General features: G+C 43.9%; 2 protein-coding genes across 5 annotated transcripts in view; both read right to left on the minus strand.

Annotated features, from left to right (window-relative positions):
• Positions 1-7,661, minus strand: part of PPP3CB (protein phosphatase 3 catalytic subunit beta) — a 60,918-nt gene extending 53,257 nt beyond the window's left edge. For 2 of the 4 annotated variants that reach the window (XM_056113308.1, XM_056113307.1), the window contains exon 1: positions 7,474-7,661. In XM_056113308.1, coding sequence (XP_055969283.1) covers positions 7,474-7,558 — 85 coding nt within the window. In that variant the 5' untranslated portion in view covers positions 7,559-7,661. The remainder of the gene's footprint in view (positions 1-7,473) is intronic. The other 2 variants (XM_056113310.1, XM_056113309.1) reach the window with 1 other exon arrangement.
• A 1,649-nt stretch (positions 7,662-9,310) lies between these two features.
• The window catches only part of USP54 (ubiquitin specific peptidase 54), a 98,715-nt gene continuing 88,353 nt past the window's right edge, over positions 9,311-19,672 (minus strand). The window contains exons 20-22 of the mRNA XM_056113336.1: positions 17,524-17,642; positions 12,706-12,892; positions 9,311-10,634 (exon numbers count right to left, since the gene is read on the minus strand). Coding sequence (XP_055969311.1) covers positions 10,075-10,634; positions 12,706-12,892; positions 17,524-17,642 — 866 coding nt within the window. The 3' untranslated portion in view covers positions 9,311-10,074. The remainder of the gene's footprint in view (positions 10,635-12,705; positions 12,893-17,523; positions 17,643-19,672) is intronic.

Raw genomic sequence — 19,672 nt, forward strand, 5'->3', positions numbered from 1 at the left:
ATACCAGAGTCGGACTACACTCTAGATGAAGAAACTCTACTTGTTTGTTTTTTGCACTTCACCCAGCTGTGTTCAAGGATCGCTCCACGTTCTGCTTGGAGAATCATATGTAGTGCTGGATTTGAACCAGGGTTAGTTGTGTGCAAGGCAAGCATCTTAATCCCTGTATTATCTCTTTAGCCCCTCTATTCGAATATACTTCAAGGCCTACCTTAAAATATAATCTCCAAGTAAAAAAATCAATTATTTCTTTGCAATTTCAATAGTACTGTCTACCTAATGAATATTAATTTCTATCTAATAAATATTTATTTCTTCCTTTTATTTATTTGCAGTATGTTCCCATTCCAGTATTGTGAGACTCTTACTTTACACATCTAATCAATTCTGTACCTCAGTGCCTACACAAATAAAAGTTCCCAATCCTCTTCCTATTTGAGTCCTACCCCAACCTTTTCAATTCGTCTTTCCTCCTGTACAAACCCTTGCTAAACCCATTCAATCCAGAGTCATTGCCTATTTTGATTAAATGGCTCTGTCATTTATGTGGCGATTATTAATCATACTTGTTCTTCAGACATGTATTTTTTCATTGGGGACCATCCCAAGAGGTGTTTAGGAGGCCCAAGGACTCCTTCTAAGTGATTCTTTTCTTTGGGCCATACCTGGCATTGTGCAGGGCTTACTCCTGGCTCAGTGCTTAGGGATCACTCCTGCTGGTGCTCAAGGAGCCAGCAGGATGATAGGGATGAAACCCAGGTTGGCCACATGCAAGGCAAGCACCTACCCACTATACTATAGCTTCATCAGCTCCTCTTCCTGCTGATTCTTAGCCAAAAATGCTATGTGACGTTTCAAGGATACAGCAATATTTAGGAAACTCCAGGGCTACCCATGGTTGTGCTAGGAAGGCTGGGATAAGAGGCAGAGTTCAGGGCTGCACCCAACAATGCTGGGGGAACATACGGTGCCAGAAATCAAACCAGAGACAGCTATGTGCAAGGCATGTGCCTTAACCCCTGTACTATATCCCTCCAGCCCATTAACTTTTCATGATCTGTTTCTTTCCACCTAAGGACAAAAACCAATATATCCCTTTTATATTTCTACTGTCTCCATATAGTGTTTGGCATATACCAGACATTTAATTAATATTTGCTGTTTAGATGCCTGAGAAACATAAAAGCAGGTGAGGCGCTTGCCTGGCATGTACCTTAGCTGGGTTCGATCCTCAGCACCAGATATGATCCACTAGGCGCACCACCAGGAGTGATCCCTGAGCAGAACCAGGAGTAAGCCCTGAGCACAACTAGGAGTGCCCCCCCCCCCAAAAAAATTTCTATTTTTATTACTTTGCTGTTCCACAATAACATTTCACATCCCACAAAAGGATCAATGGCTCCAGTGTAGTTCATCTCTATGTATAAACTTGTTTGGGGATCACCTTGCGATAATCAGCGGCTACTACCCTTGTGGAGCTTGGTGATTACCCCTAGCAGTACTCATAGGGCCCGTGGATTACTCTTGGTGATGTTCAGGGACCAGCAGTACTAAGAGGCAGAGGAGGTAGAATGCAGTCAAGAGACCAAACTCTGTCTTCTCACATAGTAGACATAGCATCTATCACTTAAACTGTTTCCTCAACCCTTCCTTTTGATTTATTTTGGTTTTTCACACCAGTGTGCTCATGGATTAGCCCTGGCTCTGTGCTCTGGAATGACTCCTAGTGGTGCTTGGAGAACCATTTGGGATGCCAGGGATTTTAACCACAGTCAGCTTCATGCAAGAAACAACTGCCCGGGGGCTGGAGCAATAGCACAACAGGTAGGGCGTTTGCCTTGCACAGGGCTGACTGGGGTTCATTTCCCAGCATCCCATATGGTCTCCCGAGCACCGCCAGGAGTAATTCCTGAGTACATGAATCAGGAGTAACCCCTGTGTATCACCAGGTGTGACCCCCCCAAAAGCAAAAATAAATTTGTTTTGACTGTGTTACATACATGTTAAGTATCTGAACTCTTAAAAAAAAAAAAAGAAACAAGAAACAACTGCCCTACTGATCACTCACTCCATCCCCTTTCTTTATCGTTATATGGCTTAACCTATTTATCGACTGGAATTTTATTCCTCCTTGGTATTTTCCTTCAGAGATAACTTGGTACCACTGTTCTCCCCTGCGCGCGCACACACGCACACACACACACGCACACACACACACTCTCTCTCTCTCTCTCTCTTATGGTACCACAGTGTTCTCTTGTGTACTCTCTCTGTTCCTCTGCTTTCTTTAGGACATATGGTACTTAAGATTTATTTTAGTATGTTTAACTGTTTAATGGGGGTGGACAGGAAAGGAAAAAATCATTAAGAGTTATCTTTTTAGACAGAAAAGTCCAGGACAGGAAAGGAAAAAATCATTAAGAGTTATCTTTTTAGACAGAAAAGTCCAAAAACACTGTAAAAAATATGAAATTTCACCCCCAGGATACAAAAACATTCATTCAAAAGAACAGCACCTTAGTACAATAGTTAAGATATGGAATAAACCTAAGTGATGACAGATAGATTATGAAAATGTGGTATACATACTACAATGGAAAATGATGCAGCTGCAAGGAATGATGAAATCACGCAATTTGCTGCAACCTAGATGGAACTGGAAGATATATTGAGTGAAGTAAGGCAGAAGATGAAAAAAACACGGTGATCTCGCTTATATGTGGTATATAAGATCACTCTAGATCACCCTTCGCACCAGAGAATGAGGAGGACAGAGAAGGAAAGAAATGTAGAGTGACAGGAAGATAAGAAAAGTAATGAAGGAAAAATAGTCGGGGCATCAATACTACATATTGGTAATGTAGGGGAGTGCTACAGCTATATATCCAAAGTACAGACTCAACAACACTGAAAACATGAGATCCAAACTACACCAGCAAACTTCAAAACATACCTGTCAAAGAGTGTGTGTGTGTGTGTGTGTGTAAGGTGGGGGAAAACAACACCATAGGAGAGAAAAACGTGAAAACTGGTGGAAGGTAACTGACACTGGTGGTAGGATTGCAGTAGAATATCATTTGCTTACTCAACTATCAGTAAATCAGTTCTTAAGCTTTAAAATTTTCAGGGACAAAGCAAAACAAAAAAATTGTATTTCAAGTTGCACAAAAATTCTGTGAAATATAATTAGCAGGAAACAATGAAGGAAATATATGACCTCAAGACATACATAAAAATCAGTAATAAAAACAAACAATCCTAATAGAGTTAAAGTACTGGAAAACACTTTAGCCAAATGACCTCAGATTTATAAGTAGGGCAGCTGGCAACAGAATCTATATGAATCAATAAGGCTTCCAAACCAGAAATACAACAGCTTTATCAAGCGATGTTAATCACGTCTAACATGGCTAGGGTAGCCGAGTTTCCCCAGCACTGCAGTGCCCCCGAAGCATGACATTCTAGGGCTGGCTCTTTCACAGAACAGGTGGCCTGGTTGGCAGAGAGCCACCAGTGGGGTCCCAGGACCTCCTGAGCACTACCTGGGAGCATACCCAAAGCCCCAATCCCTACCCCACACACACACACACACACACACACACACACACACACACAGGACCTCCTGAGCACTACCTGGGAGCATACCCAAAGCCCCAATCCCTACCCCCCCCCCACACACAAACACCTTGAAACACAACTCAGCATTTGGTTCAATCTAAAAGTCTGATGATCATTTAAGCACTACGGCTGGTATGACCTACGAAATAAAGCATGCTGAATGCATAAGACTTGTTGAAACTAAAATACACATGCACAATAAACTATGCCCTTTAATCGAGAAAGATGAATTTTTATACTAACAATTATTTCAAAAGACAATCAAGTTTTACAAATCTGGGAACCCATTTGTACAGCAAAAAGTACATAATATTTCTTTATTTTGATTTTGATGTCACATCCAGTGGCACGAAGGGCTTACTCCTGGCTCTGTGCACAAGGATCACAACTGACTGTACTTAGGCGACCCTATGTGATGCCAGGGATTCAATCCAGGGTCAGCCACATGCAAAGCAATGACTGTACTATCTCTTTGATCCCATAAAAAGGGACATTTTAAAAGTATCTGGGGGGAAAAAAAAAAGCCAGAAAGATGGTACAGCTAAGAAGCAGCTTGCCATAGCCAAGTTGATCCTGATTTGATTCTTGCCATCCCTTATGGTTTCCCCAAGCCAAACGATCCCTGAGTCAGAATCCTTGAGCACTGCCAGGTGTGACTCAAATAAATAAATAAATGAATAAATAGAACAGTTGAGTGCATTCCATCTCTAAACCTGTATCAAGATTTTTTTACCTAAACCAGCAACTGAGTAGGCTCAGAAGTGCTTTCAACCAGGAAATCCATAATCAAAGGTATAGAAATATCACTAACAACTTCAGTGAAAAGCTAATTACATTTAAGCATGAATCACTCATGCTTCTAAGATCATGTATTCTAAGATCATAAGCTTACACACTTCACAAGGTGAATTTCAGGTACCTGGTATCATACATAGAAATATCAGTTAACACCCCTTCAAGATTTACATAACTATGAAATACAGACCTGATTGGAAGACCATAAAATTTGAGACAAGTAAAAGTTTCAGGGAGTAAAGGATTACTTATGCCTTTTTTTTTTTTTTTTTTTTTTTTTTGCTTTTTGGGTTACACCTGGCAATGCACAGGGTTTACTTCTGGCTCTGCACTCAATGCCAACAATGTTCTTCATCATTGATCTTCAATGTTCTCACTATGAAATGGTACAGATGCAAAACTAGTACATTCAGGACCTGTAAGAATTCTAAGCCTTGGGGCTGGAGCGACAGCACAGCGGGTAGGGTGTTTGCCTTGCACACGGCCAACCCAGGTTTGATTCCCAGCATGCCATATGGTCCCCTGGGCACTGTCAGGAGTAATTTCTGAGTGCCGAGCCAGAAGTAAACTCTGCAATGCCAGGTGTAACCCAAAAAGCAAAAAAAAAAAAAAAAAAGAAGTCTTATCTTCTCCAGGGAACTGGGCACCATGTTATCAAATGCAACATTATGGCATAACTACTGAATCAGGAAGACAAGTAAAAGGATTAAAGATGAAATCTCAAAGTGGATTTCTGCATGCAAAGTGAATGCAGAAATGCAAACCTCCAAGGAAGTTAGAGATGACATGAGACTCCAGAACAGTGAGAACTAGTTCACTGTACACCACCTCTCAATATGTGGTTCTTACTAAGCATTCTAACCAATTCCACAAGGAAATTAAAGTTGTCCTTATGAAAAATATACTAAAAAATAAATGAGATCTTTTATCTATGTGCTCTAATTATAATTCATTAAAAAAAAATCTCCTTTTAGCCAGAACGATAGTACAGTGTGTGAGCATCTGCATGAGGCTGACCTGGGCTCAATCCCCAGTGTCCCATATAGTCCCTTGAGCAATACCCCGACTAATTCCTGAGTGCAGAGCCAGAACCCCTGAGCATTGCCAGTGTGACCCAAAAAGAGCAAACAAACAAACAAACAAAAACCACAACAGAAAACTCCTTTCCCATAGGGCTGGAGTGATAGTGTACAGAGAGATAGGGAGCTTGCCTTGCAGGGAGTCAACCCCGGTTCGATCTCCTGTACCCCAGCATCCCACATGGTTTCATCATCCATGTCCCAGCAACCTCCTCAGCCAAATCCCACAGGACTGATTCCTGAGCACAGAGCTAGGAGTAAGCCCTGAGCACAGACAGGCATGGCCCCAAAACAAATCTAAACAAAACAAGAACTTCTTTCCCATTTACTCACACCAAATGACTTTTAAACCTATACCTGCAACTCTTCTTGAGGGGCGTGCACACTGGGGGTGTTGGGCCACACCCAGATACTCTGTACTCACTTCTGGTAGTGCCCAGGAATCAAACCTGGATCAGCCGCGTGGAAGGCAAGCGCCCGACCAGTTGTGCTCTCTCTGGCCCTATCCTTGCAACTCTTGGCTTTGCAACTCCCCCTGGAAGAATATGCCTCATGGGCCAGGAAGACGGTTCCAAAGCCGCTAAAGGCCTGTTTCGCAGGGAGCTCTGGGTCCCCACCCTGGCCCTGAGCGGTCTTCTAGGCACCACAGGAGGGTCCTGGAGTGTGGCAGAGTTCGCTCCCGGACATCCAAGAGGAGGGTATGGCCCAAAACAAAAGAACATGCTTTACTCGTCTTTAAAAGTATTAAAGCAGCACAGAGAGAACATTATCATTATAAAAAAAAAAAAAGAAAAGAGCGTAAGCCCATTTTTAGGAACACGACTGGTTGTCCATGTAACTGTGGGGGTAAAAAGCACCCAGGGAAGTGGGTACACACCCCAGCTTTTCAGTCTGAAAGTAAAGCGGCACTGGTTTGCTCTGTCCCTAAGCCCAAACAGGACAGGATTACTGTATGAAATTACTTTTCTCTCCACTTCCTCACCTTTAAAGACTTCTCAGATAATATATATTCCATAACCTCTAATTCATCAAATTTCAAAGTCTGGCCTAAATGGGATTATTATCTCAAAAAAAAAAAATCTACCAATCTACCATAAGCCTGGATGCAAATTATGTTGTCAATACTAAAGGAAACTGGAGTTGGAACTACTGAAAACACCAGGAAAAAAAAGTTTCCCAATACTTTCACAAAAACCTATCTGGGCAGATTTCGAAAACTGGGCTAACTACTGTTTCCACAAACGCAATGGATTTGAGTGGATTTGAGACGCTGAATTTAAAAATTAAAAAAAAAAAAAAAACCCGCACCTATCTGTCCAAAGAACCGAAATACACAGCAAGGAAAACTTTATTCCAAAACGATCTGAGTTTACCGGCCAGGCTTTGGGAGGGGAAGTCGCTTCCGATTCTGTTTTTCTCTTCCATGTGGGCAGTGCCCCCAGGAGCGCGGGGATGCCCAGCCCAGTCCCCGCCGGCTGCCCCGCGCCGAGGAACAGCGGCAAACGCGGGCGCCGGCGGGGAAACGCGCAACTCGTGCCGCGGGGGACCCCGCGCCGCGCGTCCGCCGGGGACAGGCGACCCCTCCGGGCCTCCGAGCCGCGCGGGCCCCCGAAGAACCGCTGCTCCGCACCCGCGAGGCTTTTCCCACCGTCCCCGCCGCCGCTCCCCGAGCCCGGCGCGGTCCCCGCACCCTCGGTCCGCCCGGGCGCGGGGTCGCCCGCAGACGCGGCGGCGCGGGGCGCGGGGGCGCGGGGCCCGGCCCGGCCCGCGTGGCCGCAGGGCCCCGAGCGCGGCCGCCCGCACGCAGCTGTCGCGGCGCAGGGCGCTCCCGCGGGCCGGCGCTCGGCGGCCGGGGTGCGGGGGGCGCGGGGGGCGCGGGAGGCGCGGCTCCACGGGCCCGGCCTGCCGGGGCCGCCCGCCCGCCCGCCCGCCCGCACGCGCGGCACCTCAGGCCGGGCCCCCGGCTGCGGCCACCTCTCACCTTTGACGACGCGGTCAGCTCCCGGAGGGGGCGGCGGGGGCGGGGGCGGGGGCGGCGCGGCCCGGGCCGGCTCCGGCGCCGCCATGCTGGGCCCGGGGCTCCGAGGCGCGGGGCCGGCGGGCTTGGGGGCGGGGGCGGCGGCTACCAGAGCCGAGCGGCGGCGCCGCCGGGGAACATGGCGGACCCTCTTTCCCGACAGAGGGGCTCGGCCCGGCATGCACCGCGCGCGCGGGGGCGGGGGCGGGGCCGGCTCTAGGGACTCGGGCGAAATTACTGAGACGGGGAGAGGAACGGGACGAGGCCAAGGGACCAGGTGGAAGTTCTGGGCGAGCAGAAACCAGAGGATGAGGAGCGAGCGGGGGCTGGCTCCGGCTAGTGACTGGGGCAGTGAGAAGCACGACTGCCTTCAACGAACTCTCAGGGAGTTCCGGAGACAGGACCAAACCTCAGAATCCCCTGCTAATAGAGGACGAATGGGTAGCAATTCGGCTACCAGATCTGGGTACTAAAGGGTTGATTGGCAAGGAACAGGAGAACAGAAGAGGAGCATTGTAGATTCTGGAGCAAAAAATGACTGCTCAAAATGGGGCTTGAGAATGTGGCTCCTGCGTTGAGTCTGGCATTGTCAAGTGTCTGAAGACACAACGTGACAATGCAGGTAGAGCAGACAAGGATGCAAGGGCTAGGAAAACTGGGGAAAGCAAAGGATGACACCAAGAGGTACTCAAGGAGTCTGTAGAATTCACCTGAAAAATGCATAGCCTCCTCCTAGATGAATTCTGAAAATAGATTTGGAGAACATAGTTGGAAATTAGTTCCTTATAAATATTTCTGCACCTGGGCCCTTAATTGTTCACTAGAGGTGTATGACACCAAGGAGGTGTATGAAATTGGGTGAAAAGTCCCTCTCCACACTCCTGCTGAACAAAACCCATGCACAAAATACACTCATAATAGATGGTGATAATTCAGTAAACAGAGATCCAAAGCTCCCAAAGGACATTTTTCTACCTCTTCCTTTCAACAAGCTCAATCATCCTGAAACCTATGGTAAAAGAGGGAGAAAATGCTAGCAGGGTATTCCTTGCAAAAGGAATTTAGAGATGAGGACAATGGAAGTGTGAGACAGGGGTAAAAAAGGATTTTTCTGGAAAGTGAAATAATTTCACAGGGGATGTGGCTCAAATAATTTCACAGAGGGTTGGGGACGTGACTAAACATGTCTTGCAAATCTGAAGCCCTGAATTAGATCAGTTCCTTAGGAGTACCACGTACTTCCCACCCCAGCATCACCAGTTATCACCCCATAGCTCTGAGCTGGGAATGGCCACAACAACAATGAAAATGATAATAATTCCACAGGGGAAGCAATGGGCAGAAGTACCCATGGGAAGAGAACAAGAAGGAGAAAGGAGGTTCATAAACGTGTGAGATATAAGGAGAGCAATAAGAGTACATAGAACAGAAATCAGTTTGTAAGAGAAGTTGAAATCCCAACCCCCTAAGGAAGGAAAAGCATGTAATACATTGGAAAGTGAAGAGAAATATACTAGCAATCATAATAAGGAAAAACCGTTCTATTTTAGGACCCAATGACTCCTACTTTGAGTATGTATCCTTCAGCTACTCTCTATCCCCTTTGGTTCTCCACTCAATTAAAACCGTATGTGCATATGTTGTGCCATGGTGCTCTCTTAAAATATTCATGGGGGAGAGGGGAATAGTGGTGTTGTTTGGGATAAGGGGGGTTGTTTGTACCATTACTCTCTCTTTGTGAACCCCAAGCCATTGGAAATTGATATTTCTTATTTATTTAGTCCTCCCCACCCCAATACAAAAGAACAAAGGCATACAAAAGGGATAACAAGAAATTAAATAGAACTATCTTATAGATTTATTAATGAAAAATAGTTTACAAAAACAGTATGTTTGGTCCTAAAATATTTCAACTGACTCTGAGGGTTTACAATGGCAACAGAGCAAGTGGCAGTAATGGCTTGCTGCTGACAAGAGGGTGAGTTAGTGTGGCTGATCCATCTCTTCAGAAGGGGAAATGTTACACTGGCAGCTCTGCATTCCCGGCCCAAGTTTCGGGTACAAAACATAGTACCTGCTGGGCAGAAGGGCTGCCTTTAATAGCCAGGACCATGAAAACAGAGCTACATGTTCTAAGGATAAAGTCTGGTAATGGGAGCAGGTGGATAAAAAACAAAGAACAGAAGCTGTAATACAATAGGGTTCAGCAGACGAGGGCTTAGGTGCGGGCAGGGTATAAAGTATCCAGTAATGAAATAATTACACTAAAATTCTAAGGAATGGCTAATGTTAAAAAAAAAAATTATGGACTCCTCTTCAGAGAGGCTCAAATGAAATCCTAAACAGTAGCTGCTTCCTTTTGCTAGATGCATGGACATTAGAATGTCAAATATTCCCTCTCAGAGAGCCAGGTCGCGTTAGCGGTTTTGGCACACCTAGAAGAAACTGCCAACTGGAGAAGCAGAGAAGAAACCAGTGCACCCAACAGGGCTGCAGGGTGCCAACTCTGTGGTCATCTCATTTGAGAGAAAGCTGTTGGTTCCATGAAGCAGAGAGAGGTGGCCCTTACCACCTGCTGTGCTGTGGGACTTTAGCCCTGATCTGTTGTCTTCTGGGGGTGTCTGCTAGAGCAAACAGAAACTCCTCTCCCCCTGTCCTCCTGCACCCAGATTGCAAGGCATAGCTACTCTGCCTCCAGTCATCATCTGGAGGCATATCTACTCTCCGAGGACCAGAGACCTGAGACCCTGGACCAGGAGTTGCATTCCAGCCTGACCCCGGGGTTGTGTGGAGACTGCTGGATGGAGCTGACACGCGGTGGACAGTAGAAGGGACAGAGGGTGAATAGAGTAGATCCCCCCAGGACTGCATATGAGGAGCCTGAAGACCCTGGTGCCTTTCTGGTAATGTGGCAGTGTGGGTTGGCTGAGGCTTGCATCCCGGAGTAGTCAGGAATCTAGCCTCAGTATGCTGGTTGCTCCCTGACCAGGGTCCCCAGGAGGCGTCTGTTCTGGAACGATGCGGGAGACTCCAGTAGTTCAAAGTCCTTCCTGTGTACTTGACCCCTTGGGAAGTTTCACCCCTGTCACACATAGCCAGAAACTGCTGGACACTCCTCGAAGTTCCTAGGAAGAGGAAAGAAATCCAAAGATTGAACATCTTCAGTAAACCATTCTCTTTCCTAAGAGGACCATTCCTGCCTCTTCCTCCCAACTCCCCCTACCTACAAAAACATACACACAAATTTAATAGAAAAAATTTCTTTTTTTTTGTTTGTATTTTGGGTCACACCCAGCGATGCACAGGGGTTACTCCTGGTTCATGCACTCAAGAATCACTCCTGGCAGTGCTCAGGGGACCATATGGGATGTTGGGAATCGAACCTGGTTTGGCCGCGTGCAAGGCGAACACCCGACCCACTGTGCTATTGCTCCAGCCCCGAAAAAATTTCTTTATACACATCAAAATCAAGTAAATGTCTTACCTCTAACATGGGCAAATGAAACAGTTTTCTGGATGTTGCCATACTTCACTCACTCCATTAAAAATCTTCAAAATGCAGGCGCACGCACACACACTCGTGCGTGCGCGCACATGCATGCAAGCACACATGCACACACATGCAGAGGCTCCCTAATACTGGAAATGTCAATTCACGTTCGACAATACTACTCCGAGAGCTATCTCTCTAAGATATCAGTTAACATGGCAACTTTGCTCCAAGCAATCAATCTCTGCTTTAATTCTTCCTCCTTCACTGATGCCTGTTTCTGTCCACACCACTCTTTCCACATACACAACAGGGAATACATTTCCTATGCATTAATCCCTTTTCTTAAATCAGTTTTCAAGCTCACTTATAAAAAAAATACTTCTCAGGCTGGGGATGTAACTCAGTGGCAGAGCACATGCTTTGCTATATAAAGCTCTGGGATTAATCCCCAGCATCAAAAGAAAAAAAACTTTTAAATAAAAATACCTTCCAGTTTTCAAAACTTACCAACAGCTACAGTATACACTTGTCTATGCGCATGAAAACACATGTATATTCTGATTATTGAAACCCTACTCTAGGTTCGGTGAGTTTAATCACCACCCCCATATTCACAGTCGCATTCAGTGCAGAACAGGCTGAAATAAAGGCTCAGATGCCCCTGACAACTGCCAAAGGCAGCTGTCAACCTCGCTGCTTGCCTGCGTAATAAGGGCTCCATCTCTCCAGAAAGCCTACTTATCTAAAGCTTCCCAAAATGTGGATATAATACCAGCAACACCACTCTTTCGGTTCTAGAACCACAACCCCTTCCTGCCGTGGGGCATTTATATTTTTAAATCAAGGCTCCTCAATCTTGGCATTATTGATAGTTTGGGATGATGAATCTTTGTCCAGGGGTGGGCAAAGAGACTGCACCGTGAACTACAGGATATTTAAGCAGTATTCTAACTTCTATTCATTAAATTCCCTTTCTATTAAGAATCACTGTCTCTAGCCATAGATTTAGTGGGAGTGGGAGGGGGGGGGGCGGGAGGGGAGGAGAACAAATCCTGTTGTGAAAAGTTAAAGCCAGAAGCATGCCATCCACCTTCCCAGCATTATCTGAATCTGTTTACTGGCAAGGGTACTCAATGTGCAGGGTCTCTCCATGCCTCCTATTTTCTATTTGTCCCTCTAGACATTCCTCACCAAAGATTCAAGGGACAAAAGGAAAGAAAACTAGCTGACAGAGAAGATACTTTGTGATTTGAAAGGATCCTAAAGGCTGGGTATTATGCTCAATCAGTTGAGAACATTGTGCTGAAACAGTTCACTGTGTTGTTTCAGGCCTCATCTGGTAGTACTCAGGGCTTATTCCTGGCTCAGGGGTTCATACTCCTGGTGGGCTCAGGGGACCATAGGCAGTGCCAGGGATTAAGCCTCATGCAAAGCAAGCTCTCTACCCACTGTTCTAACTCTCCAGCCCCAACATTCGTTCTTAACTAGAGTTAGAGGTCTCCTGTCTTATCCTTAGTTTAATAACCACATTGCCCAAGAACTGGCTCAATCACTATTCATGATTTCAAAGTTGTAATTCTTTAGCAGTATGTCTTTATCAGCTGACATGTAACATCCCCACCCAAAAGGTAAACTGACTTCATTCTTCTAGGTCCTTGGAAAAGGCCATTTTGGCACATAATGTTAGATTTAGGGGAAGTTACCTGGGGATCTATGGGGCTCCCCTGCCACGCTGGGTATCAAGACATCTGGGGGCAGGAACTGTGGTTGGGAAGGGTAGAACTGGGGGTCAAGGAGAGACACAGGAGGGTCATGAATGACAGGGAGGGAAGAGGAGCTGGAACAACGGTGCCGGGTTTCCAAAGGCTTTTTCCTCGTATTTGATGAGTCCTTATAATGAAACGAGACAAAAAAACATAGAGATGAAGATTAACATAGAGCAGGATATGGCTGGGTAAACACAGTGAGGCAAGCAGGGGGAATATGGAGGGAACCTGGGCACAAACATGCTTTACTTGGGGTAGGGAACCAGTTTACTCAGTAATGCTCCTCTATCCGGCCCTCTAAAAAGCAGTCTCATTGTAAGCTAGGGACACCAACCACAGATTCTCTGACGCTGTCTTCCTGTTACCCTGACCTCCTAACCCTATCACCTGTCTTTTGCAAACTTTGTAATGCTAACAGAATTGAAAAAAAAAACCGAGATAGAAATGTTGTAATAGAAAAGAAATGCTAGGGGATAAAAAAAAACTCATGGAATGATAAAATTCTCTACTTTCTAAATATTGGGAACTAAAATAAATATTCTTAAAAATATTGTCAATAACTCTACACTCCTCAACCTCCCTTCGCTCTACTTCATAAACAATGCCCACTGATACTATGCCCTACTTTATATTTATTCTCCATTAGAGAATACTTTTACTTTTGTGATATTTACTTTTGTGGTAAAGTATCAGATATAGCCCCTTTGATATCTGAAATACTAACATGTCCCAGATCCAAACAATCTCCTTTCAAACCACCCCCCACCCGACCCCACCACCACCACCACCACCCCAGCCTGGCACTACTTTTCTTTAAGTCACCTTAACTCAAATATTGACATTGTCCTTGATTTTCAAGTTCTCATCCATAATTCCATTTTTTGCTTTTGCCAACTACTGTCCTATCGGCTTCACATTTAAACTCAACTTCAGTAAGAGCTTCAATCGGACTTTCCTACCTGTAGCCCACAATCTCTTCACAGTGCTCTTATATAGTTCAAGTGCTACCAACTCTTCACCTTACTGCCTACCATTCCTGTGCCTTTTACATATAACTTTTGGCTTTTCCTTTTCCTTCCCTTTGGGGTCACACACAGTAGTGCTTCAGAGCTTCTCTGGTGGTGCTCATGGAATCATGCAGTGCTGGCAAAGCAAATAAGTGCTGTATCACTATACCTCATCCTAGGCTACAATAATTTTCTTCTTTTTGTGGGGGCAGGGTTTAGCCTATACCCGTCTATGCTCATAGCTTACCCCTGGCTCATGCACTCAGCTATCACTCCTGGAGGGGCTTGGAGGACCAAATGGGGTGCCAGGGATTGAACCTGGGTCAGCTGCATGCAAGGCAAGCACCCTATCTGCTGTATTATCTGTCGGGACTCCAATAACTTTCTTAATATTCCTCAAATACACCAAGTTCCTTCCGCCGAAGTTCCTTCCACCTTTATGCTTACTATTTGTTATCTAGATTGTCCCTCCCATCATCTATACCCTCTTATCATTGAGGACTCTGATCAATTGTTAATTTCTCAACTAATCTCTTTCACTGCTCTATGACAAGCATAAGAATAATCATGGTTACTTCTGTACTCCTGTCCCCATATTTCATTCTTACCATGGTTTGAGTTTATATTCTTTATTTGTTAAATGTCTTTCTCTCTTACATAATACATTTATTTTCATTTTAACATAACCCATACTTTGAATGACACCTGGACTAGGCGAGGCACTTAACAAAGACTAGTAATTTACATGTCAATATGTCCTGTTTCTTTTTCTAGGATACAAGCTGGTGCACTGTGGTGTTTCATTGGTGCATGCTCATCCCACTTACCACAGCATGGCACATTGTCAATACTCACCATGCAGTCTAGGGGAAGGGGCTAGCCCACTAAGTGTAACAAAGAAACTCTTCCTTTCCACTGGAGAGAAGAGAGTGATAGCACACATCCCTGGTTTTCTTTCTGTCTAGGAAAGGCCTAGGTCTCCGATTAAGATCCTTTCGAAATTCAATCAGCCTAATCAATAACTGAATAAATAGCAATATTCCTACATTAAATATTTTTTTTAAAAAATTTAAAAAAATCCTTTCGAAGAAACCACTTTAAATCTTCAGGGATATGTCTTGGTTCCTCTTCTCTTTTTTTTTTTTTTGTTTTGCTTTTTGGGTTACACCTGGCGATACACAGGGGTTACTCCTGGCTCTGCACTCAGGAATTACCCCTGGCAGTGCTCAGGGGACCATACGGAATGCTGGGAATCAAATCTGGGTTGGCTGTGTGTAAGGCAAATGCCCTACCCACTGTGCTATTCCTCCAGCCCTGGTTCCTCTTCCTTTTACTGTATGTTTTTCTGCTCTTCAATACAATTCCCAAACATCAACTTCAAGCTTGGGGCTATGGTTCAGCATAAGAACGCTTGCTTTGTATTTGTGAGGCCGGGTTAGAGTTCCAATAGAACAGAACAAAAAACTGTCCCCTTCAAGCTCTATGACTCAATCTGAAAACCTGATCTCTCATTCTTAAAATATCTAAAACTACACACATATTTTCCCCTCAAGTATATAATTTTTATTATATCTAGCATATATATGTAGATATAATTTCAAAATAAATAATTCTGAGATAGTATCCTGACTCTTATCTACCCATATCCAAGGAGGAAGGCACCCAGTCCCATTGATCCCATTGATTTTTACCTCCAAATTAGTTTTCCAATATGTCTACTTGTTAATATCCTCCCAAATTCTGTAACATGGCTCATGATACCCTTTTTTATATTGTTTCCAGTCTCACATGTAAATACTCTTTTTTTTTTCTTTTTGGGTCACACCTGGCAATGCACAGGGGTTACTCCTGGCTCTGCACTCAGGAATTACTCCCAGCGGTGCTCAGGGGGACCATATGGGATGCTGGGAATCGAACCCGGGTTGGCCATGTGCAAGGCAAACACCTTACCCTCTGTGCTATCGCTCCAGGCCCTCACATGTAAATACTCTTTATTCTCACCTCATTCATACACTATTCCTGCCATCCCAAGTGCACTTCTTTTAGTTCATACCTGCCCTAAGTCCTTACCTGTTATATTATTTTTTATTTTCCCCAGGAACCAGTCTCTGATCCCTCCATCCTAGTTTTTTAGCTGCTCCTTCTGTTACGTTCCCCTAGCATTCAGCTCTATCACACTGCATTATAGCTGTATGTCTCAAAACATCTCCCAGTCTTGTAAAGTCACAACAGAGAGGCTCTGCCTAGTTCAGACATCACTGTACCCACAGCACCTGGCCCAATGGGGACATCAAGGATCAATGAGTCAACTATGAATCCTGAATAAATGAATAAGATAGCCAGATCACCTCTGAAAATAACAATCTATCATGATTGTATTAAAGGCATAAGAACAAATGGTAGACAAAAAAAAACTCCTTTTGCAAAAAAAGAATGGTAAGTGGTTCATTCTACACAATAAATCAGAAAAAGATGACTCTCTTCTGGGACTGAGACTGGATTGAAAGTACAGGTGGGGCTGAAATTTTGCCTACACAGTATGTCCTCATGACTTTTTGGTTTTGGACCATGAATTTTTATTGACTGATTTGATGAAAAGGCTCTAAAGTACTAGTTTCTCGCACCTAACCTCTACTATAATAAAAACTCAACTGGCCTTAGAGAACTGTGTGAAATTCTTTCAAAAAGTAGATTATCAAACTCAGTCACTGAGTTTATCAATCTCTGCTGGCTTGACAGTCCCTTTACACACAGTTTTGTTGTTGTTGTTGTTACAAAAATATTTTATTTTATTTTTTATTTTTATAAAGTTGTTCATGAAAGTTGTTCATGATTACACAGTTTTTTGCTCAAATTTCATATGGGAAGCTTCAAAGCAGAAAATTTTAAATAATTTTCCTTTTCTTACTAGCTTAAAGGTACACTGAACCCCCACTCAAACATATACTGGGGTAGAAAGAAAAAAGGGTAAAATACCCAAAACTACATCCCATCTTGCTTCTGCCATTAATGAATGCAATGGGTTCTGGACCCTATTAGCAGTCTTTGATTCTGATGCTCTTATTAAGGCAACTAAGACTCTTCTCATCTTAGAGAAACTTTTAACATACCTTCCAGACCCTGGCCATTTTCCCAGGGCTCCAACAAATGAGTGTCAATAAAATAATGACTTTTGTCTTCTCTTTTGCTGAGTGTACATGACTTTCCCCCACAACTATAGCTTTTCGTCTCTGCTTGCCCCCTTCATCTACTGTATATTTTTCTCCTGCAAATGTAAAAAGGGTGCTCTGAATACACAGACCTGATCCTACTTACAAAACTGTGGAAAGGACTGAGGTCTTTTCCCTTTCTGAGACAGTGGTGCCACTGAGACCACGGGAGACGTGGCCAAAGCTCTCTGCACAGTATTGATCATCCTCCCCATACTCCCTGCTGGGGCCACGGCAAGGTGCAGCCTTCAAATACACAGATATACACAAGTAGACACATAATACCAGATCTGTGGTTTTCCCACAGACTGTCCCCAGGGATATAAGAGAGCGATATTCACTAGAATTGAGACTCCCCTAAATTAGATGTTTTTGAAGACAATTCCTTTCACTCAAAAGCAATCCAATCCAGACCCTGTTCGCTTCCAACAGCCCACATTTTCAGGTGGCGGCCTTCCCGCCAACCCTATCTCCCCTATTTTCCTACAGTCCCTTGCCCAACACACCGTGTCCAGCACTCTCACATCCGAGGTTGCTACCTGAGAAGCAGGCACTGTGCTGGCTTCATGAAGACTGTGCTCCATTTCAGCTGTCGGGGTCTCTGAGAGACCAAGGCCAGGGGCCGAGTGCAATCTTCTCCCCATACCATCTGCTGAGCCTGAGGGGAAAAACACAAAAGTTCAAGCCATCTCTTCTCCTGGGAGCTAATCCCTGAACCTGGCTACAGAGTCCTTATTTCATTAAATAACTTATATGCATCACTGAATCCAGGGGAGTACGTGTTTCCGGACAATATAAGAGAGTTTCAGAATTACAGACAACTTCCTGTGGGTCAGAAGGATCTAAGAACACTGGCCTTGAAGGGCCTTAAAGAGAAAAAACTCTGCTAACAGATAAATGTCCCCATCTTGCCTCATTTCATTTTTGTGAACATCATCAGCTTAGTTTCTGTTGGACTTAAGACCCATGACTTACAATACATACAGAGGAAATTGTCTGACAAAGTCATGCTCTAGACTGTCTGAGATGACAAAAGGGAACTACTGTCTCCAGTCTAGTTCAGCACTGACATGATCGTAGTAGTCATCTATCAAACCTTCTCATTTTACATAACAAAAAATGGATTCTAGTTTCTGACAGGTAATTAGTAGTCTGACCAATATTAAAACTCATGTCAATTCTCAGCATAATATTCTTTTTATTATCCAACTTGATGATCTTTATTACTATGAACAGAAGCTCTTCAGCAACATTTTACAAGTGTAATACTTAGTTCCACCCATTAGCTTCTCTCAATCAAATTTGAAACAATCACCAAGTATGTAGCTTTCTCCCTAAAATTCTTGCTATAAAGAAAAGAGATTCTCCAAATTGTATGTGACTCCCAAGAGACTTGCCCCAATACAACTAAGTTTCCAGTTTAAAGATACACATATCCTTGACCAACATTGATCTAAATGCCTATCACTCATTCATATCTGGATTCAATATTTTGATCCTAATGCATATATATGGCTAACACATGCTATAACTGATACTAAGCAAAAAAGTTAGCTAATTATAATAGTTTCTGATACTAAATGCAGTAGTTTGAACATCACCCCAGATTCATCTGCGTATTGTAATAAATAGCAACATTACAATATTATAAAGATATCAGAATCTTTCCGGTTGGAACTTGGAATATTTATTTCTAAAATGAATCTGCTAAAAAGTGTGAGGAAATATCCTAAAGGATTATTAGAGGAAATGGAAAATGTTATAGTCTTCCAGATATACAAATCATAAATAAAACCATTAGAGCTGAAAATATATTTATACTTTACCCAATAATTCTATCCTAGGAACAAGAGGCAAAAATACAAATTTATTACGGTACTGTAATAGAAAAAAATTTAGAAATAAAACAAGACACATCTATAACACACTAGCAAAATGCTTTATATCATCAGTATCATTGCCCAGCCACTCAAAAGAATAAACTGAATTAAACTAGATGGGTTGCAGGAATTTTCATAAAACAGTAAAAGGTAAAGGTAAAGGTAAAGGCCCTCCCGTTGATCGTCGATTTGCTCGAGCGGGCCCAGTAACGTCTCCATTGGAGACTTTGTTGTTACTGTGTCTGGCATATCGAATACTCTTGGTAGCTTGCCGGGCTCTCCGAGAGGGGCGGAGGAATCGAACTCGGGTCGGCCATGTTGGCCGCTTGTAAGGCGAACGCCCTACCACTGTGCTATCACTCCAGCCCCATAAAACAGTAAGTTAAAAAAATGTGTAGTATCCCCCACCAAAAAACCACAGTTTACGAAGGCTGACATAGGATTATATGTATAGAAATATACAGAAGTCCATTTAGATTATTACGTAGAAACGTGTGGAATATGGGGCCACAGAGATAGTAAAGTGGGTTAGGCACTTGCCTCGCACTGAGCACTGCCAGGAGTGATGCCTGATCAGTAAGCCCTGAGCACCACTGGGTATGGCCTCAAAACAAAAGAGAGAGACAGAGAGAGAGAGAATTAAAGAAAGAGGAAGGAAGGAAGGAAGGAAGGAAGGAAGGAAGGAAGGAAGGAAGGAAGGAAAGATGTGTGGGATAAAAGGTAAGACTAATGTAAAAGGATGAGAGGTAAGAAAAATTTATGATAAAAACACCATGTGTTATGATCCCACTTAAGTGACAGTAAGGTC

Source organism: Sorex fumeus, unplaced genomic scaffold (assembly GCF_029834395.1).
Source record: "Sorex fumeus unplaced genomic scaffold, SorFum_2.1 ptg000020l, whole genome shotgun sequence".
NCBI lineage: Eukaryota > Metazoa > Chordata > Mammalia > Eulipotyphla > Soricidae > Sorex > Sorex fumeus.